Consider the following 5,436-nt stretch of genomic DNA (forward strand, 5'->3'; position numbering starts at 1 on the left):
AACAAAAAAAGCTACTCAAAGCAACTTTTTCATTTTGGCTTAAAAGCCAATTTTTTCATTTTGGCTTAAAAGCCAGCTTTTTCGCTGACTAAAAAGCCAATTATCAAACACATTTTTTGGCTGTTTGACTACCTAAAAAAGCTAAAAGCCAAAAGCTAACCAAAAAGCCATTAAAAAGCCAATTACCAAACATGGCCATAATCATGCAAGTAATTGTTAAAATTGTCTCAATATTTATTTTTTGAATATCTATTTTAGGAAACTTATATTCATTGATAATTAAAGATATCATTGGTCAAAGTTTCACGTTGACAAATGTGCTGGTGTGAATAAGCCATTAAAAAAAAAAATTCTCTCTCGTTGTATTTAGTACACCTCAAAAACTCTATGTAGATTTACTTTTCTTACAATTTATATTTTTGTTAGATATGAAAACACACATTAAAACAAATCTAATAACACGGTGATATAAAGTTAATTAAAATTTTAAATTTAACCACATAAACAATGAGAAGATACTGTAAGGACATAAAAAAAAAAAAATGAAGTATTAATTATAAAATCAATACTTTTCTAAACAACGATGTAATTTGTAAGGCACTACCCCAACACATAATAGCAAAGGATACATTCCTTAGAATTCATTCCCATCCTCTACCGTGAAATCAAGGGTAATTTGTATAATGGACCCGCTATAATAGTCCATCTCACTAGGAATTATAATTAACGAACCTTTATAATCAACTTCAATAAAATTTCTTGTTAAAAAAAAAAAAAAAAAAAAAGACTTTAATCAAATTTGAACGCTGAATTTATAACAAAGATTTTGATGGGACTATGGGAGAGCATAAACTTTTCCTAGTTGATAGCAAAAGCACTATATGTAACACTCATGAATGCCCTCCAAATTAAAATAGAGTAAATACACTTGTCTAAATTAAAATAAGTTGACACACTTTTTTGACAAATAAAAATTTGACTCAATCAAGATCAAGTAATCTAATCAAAACAAAAGCATATATCATGTACTGATTTGTTGTGTTCAAGGGTTAATTCAAATTTCTATAGTTCAAAGAGAGCAACGAAAACTGTTAGAAATATCACACATATGTTAGAAATATCACACATATATTTTACAATATCTCTAATAAACACTTTGATTTGGATAATCTTTGTTTCAAGGAAGGTGTCTCACGAAAATTAATTCTAGCATACCTTAGATTAAATTTGGCATTTCTCATGAGATGAGTATAGAAAACTATTTCCTCACAAAGGATCAAAATGGTTGTTATCGGTCATTATTTTTACTGAAATTATTTAATCAAGATAGTAAAGAAGCGTAGCCTTAATTTAAAGGCCTTGAATTCGGTACAACAAAAGAAGTAGGTTATCAAAATCTTAAAAATGACTTTAGGAAGTAGTTATATACAAGAACTACAACAATGTGATACCACCTTTTGCAATTTTGTAGAACAACACAATAATAATAATACATGACTGTCAATCAAGAACCTAATGATGAATGAAAGTTTACCTATACTAAAATTGAATCTCGAAAACATGCCTTACACAACACCAACATTATAGATTGAACAAAATAAGCAGCAAGAACAAAATGAATGAGCAATAAAACTAGAACGAAGATTGTTCATAATAGTTTCCTTAATTATGCAGCCAATACAGCAGGACGCTTGCACTTGAAAGCTTGGCAGAGTTCATGATATTCATTTCTGTAATACTCCAATGAGAAACAAAGCTGTCGTATTGCCTCTCGTTTTTCCTCTGATCTATCATAGATAAGTTCTCTTTGCTTCTCTAGCTCTTTCTCCTGATCTGTTATCTTCAACCTGAATTCCTCCAGTAGCTTCTGTGTCTTCTCTGATTCATCAATCAGTTTCGAATGTTCTGCTGTTAATTTGCTGATTCGGTCCTCCATTTGTAGCATGTTAGTGTCTCGAGCATTCAATTCAGCAACTAGATTCTGCACCTTAGCCAATGCTTCATCTTTCTCTACCATTAGCATGTCATACTTTAGTTTACTAGCATCAAGGGATTCTTTCAACTGTTTGATTTCAATCAACAGATCTGATTCTCGTGCTTCCTGTAACTTTCCAGCCTCACTCATTTCAACCTCGTATTGCTTTATCTGCTCCTCCAACGATTTGTTTCTCGATTCTAAGGCATCCTTTTGCTCATTCAAACAAGTAATGTTGTATTGGAACTGTGACCTCTCCTTAGAGAAATCCTTTTGGGCATCATTTAAGGCCACTTTGAGCTCCTCAACTTCACAAACATAAATTTCTAATTCATTCGCGGTCTTATCAATTGTCTCTTGCAATTCAGAAACCAGCCTTCTCTCCGAAACCAGCTCAGTCTGTAAGATATCAATGCTTTTGTTGGCCAAATCAAGCTGAACTTGAAACTGTTTCCTATTTTCTTCGTGTTCAGTTCTGAGTGTTTTCTCCGTTTCTTCTGCATTCACCTCAGAAATCCGAATCTTTTCTATGGCCCCTCCTAGCTCTTCAACCAAAGTCGAATTCTCAAACTTCAACTTAGAAATCTCTTCTTGAGAAGATTCAAGCTTTTTCTTTGTGAGCTTGAGCTCAACCTCATAATTAGCCACTTTTTCGAGCAATTCTTCATAGAGCACATCCTTCTCTTCAAGCATACCTTCTTTGCCTTCTTCGATGGCTACGTGGTGATTTTCTTCCACACCATTAGTGTCAAACTCCAAATCAATAACCTTAGGCTGAAGGGTCTCATCGCCGTTGGCATGCTGGAGTAAATAGTTCTTTTTAGGCAAGTCATATGTACCAGACTCAGCATCCGATGATGATGGGGAAGACGCTGTTTCAGAACTTTCTTTTGTATAGACGTCAGAACTTCCACTAACTGAGCTTAGAAATGTCTCTGAAGTGTAATTAGGGGTGTTGTATTTCTGTGAACCAGGCTTTTGTTCCGGAGTTTGGAAAGCAGACTCTTTATCTACATCAGACCCAAGCATGTCAAAACTCACTTCAGGATGAAGTCAGATACAGTAGCAGACTCGTTACAAAAGCATATGATAGACTAAACCGAGCAGGAAGATAACTAGTATAAGTCTATAGTCGCGATTACAAGAATGTGCTTCTACATGGGACAAAAGGAGATAAGGTAAGATGCTTACCATCAAGTTTAGAAACGCCGTTAATTTCAGGTGAAAGATCATCCAACTGCAAGTTGGGAGACTGATTTTCTGCCATCGCAAACAATTCTCAAATTCTGTGGTTTATCCCCTCGTACAGCACAACTGCAATGAATATCAGAAGTTCAGATCACTGATTCAAACACAAATGAAAATTCAATAACATTTATCAATATACCTTAGCTTTAGCATTGTATAACACATCAATTACAAGCAAGATACAAAACAAGGAATGTCATACCAGCTCAAAATTACAATCTAATTAGTAAATCGTATGGTATCCTGGCACGAAAATTTCTGCTTTCAAGCAAGTTAATGCTACTTATGTGATACAAAATACTATGTTAATGCTACTAGTAATAGTAATTGGCAAGTTATGTACTGACTACTGAGTGCAGCTCTTGCAGAACAGCAAATTGAGCACATTATACTTACCAAATACACACCGAGGTTTCAAAACTCTAATTCTTCGAAAGCTGTTGCTCCAAATTATAAAACATGATAATATTAAATGGGTTTATGACAGAAATTTGACAAACAAGCATGACTACTTGAAAAACAATAGATATGAATGACATAAAAAAGTTCATGATCATAACATAATTACACAGGATGATTCTTACAGGAATCAATATAATCCGAACGCCGGTACACAGGCAACTAAGGCAAGCACTAATTCAACAATTTTTTACAAAGTAACAATTATACAACAAAGACAAATGATACAAACATGAAAGTAGAATTATAGGAGAAAGAGCTTATATTTCTTACAAAATGAAATAACTCATACCCATCAAATTATGTGGTGTTATTTTGAGTTGCAGGATATACCCAAAATCAAATTCATATAAATTGCTTTAAATAGCAATCAAATTTCAAGATCTAAAACCCCATTTTAGAATTGGAAAACCCAGTGATCTTTTCGGAACTTGTAGCACACTGTTCCCTGAATTTAAATAAATAAATTCAAAAAATAATTCCCAACCTCTAATTCCCAAAAATACACCGTACAATGCAAGATTTGGCGTAAATTCGGAGTTAAAATTCCTACATATTCCAATAATAACTTAGCAAAGATGCGACTTTTATATAATTTGAGGTAAATGAAATAAACTCAATAATTTATAACAATTGATTTAAAACACAAACATCTACCATGATTTTGAACCAATTGAACCCAAACAACCAAACTAAAAAATAATTTCATTCCTATATTTAACTTCATAAAAAGAGACTATTATATTATGTGATTTGGGGTGATTAAGTCATATCGACTTGAAAAAATACCAATTGAAACACAAAATTTCCAATACAATTTTGAACCCATTAACCAGAACAAAGAACATAAATTAAAATTTTTTAAAAAAAAAAAAAAAAAAAAAAAAAAAAAAAAAATTGATTACCTTTTCTTTTCAACAATATTTTTTGGGTAGAATGAGAGGAATGAATTTGTGAAGAAAGAGAAAGAGAGGTGAAAGAAAGGTTGTAAAGTGAAGAACAACAAGAAAAAGGTGAATAATAAGAAGAGTTAAAGGTGTGGGGGAGGGTCCCAGTTTTTAAGGGCACATGTTTTGCCGCCTTTTATGTCAATTAAATTGACCAATTTTACCCTTCATTTCAAAATTCAAATGCAAAGTTCCAAAGGGTATTTTTGTAAGTAGGTATCCAGCATTTTACATGAAAATGATGGGTTTGTTGCTTTCTTTGTGTCAGGCGGGAAAAATAATGCAAATTAAAGTTTAAAATGGGGTGTCAATTGGGCCAAGAGGGGTTACTATTACAAGGCTTATGATCAATCTACTTTTTGAATTTGATCTTAGTATTTAAATTAATCTTCATCAATGAGATTATAATGGAGTGGATGGATTGATCCTTGGATCATATCATTAGCGTTACTAGTTTTGATTTCCCATCATTTAAGCAAGAGAGCCAGTTGCTCTCCATGGTTCTATTTCCCTACCCTCATTCTTCTTATTCACTTTATTACCGCATATTCTTATTACACCCCTTACGTGACAGTTCTTGGATCTTTTTAGCTTCAGGCCTGAAGTGTGGATACGACATGGGCCCCCTCATAGCCTAGCGTGAAATATTCTTCTTGAAAGTAGAGGGTGAATGACATTTGAACCCGTGACTTTTATGTCATGTTGACTCTTGATACCATGTTCAATGATCAACTCAATCAAAAACTTAATATGATAATTGAAACACAGAATTGATTCATATACTCTATCAAAACTTTGATCAATGGA

General features: G+C 33.0%; 1 protein-coding gene across 1 annotated transcript; it reads right to left on the reverse strand.

Annotated features, from left to right (window-relative positions):
• Positions 1–1,435: 1,435 nt before the first annotated feature.
• Positions 1,436–4,862, reverse strand: LOC145555667 (uncharacterized). Its single transcript, XM_081617411.1, has 3 exons — positions 4,588–4,862; positions 3,167–3,289; positions 1,436–2,985 (listed from the first exon to the last, which is right to left on the reverse strand). The coding sequence occupies exons 2-3, from the start codon at positions 3,240–3,242 to the stop codon at positions 1,667–1,669; spliced, it is 1,395 nt and encodes a 464-aa protein (XP_081473537.1). The 5' UTR covers positions 3,243–3,289; positions 4,588–4,862; the 3' UTR covers positions 1,436–1,666.
• Positions 4,863–5,436: the final 574 nt, after the last annotated feature.

The sequence above is a fragment of the Chenopodium album genome, chromosome 8 (genome assembly GCF_948465745.1).
Source record: "Chenopodium album chromosome 8, dcCheAlbu1.1, whole genome shotgun sequence".
NCBI classification, from domain to species: domain Eukaryota; kingdom Viridiplantae; phylum Streptophyta; class Magnoliopsida; order Caryophyllales; family Amaranthaceae; genus Chenopodium; species Chenopodium album.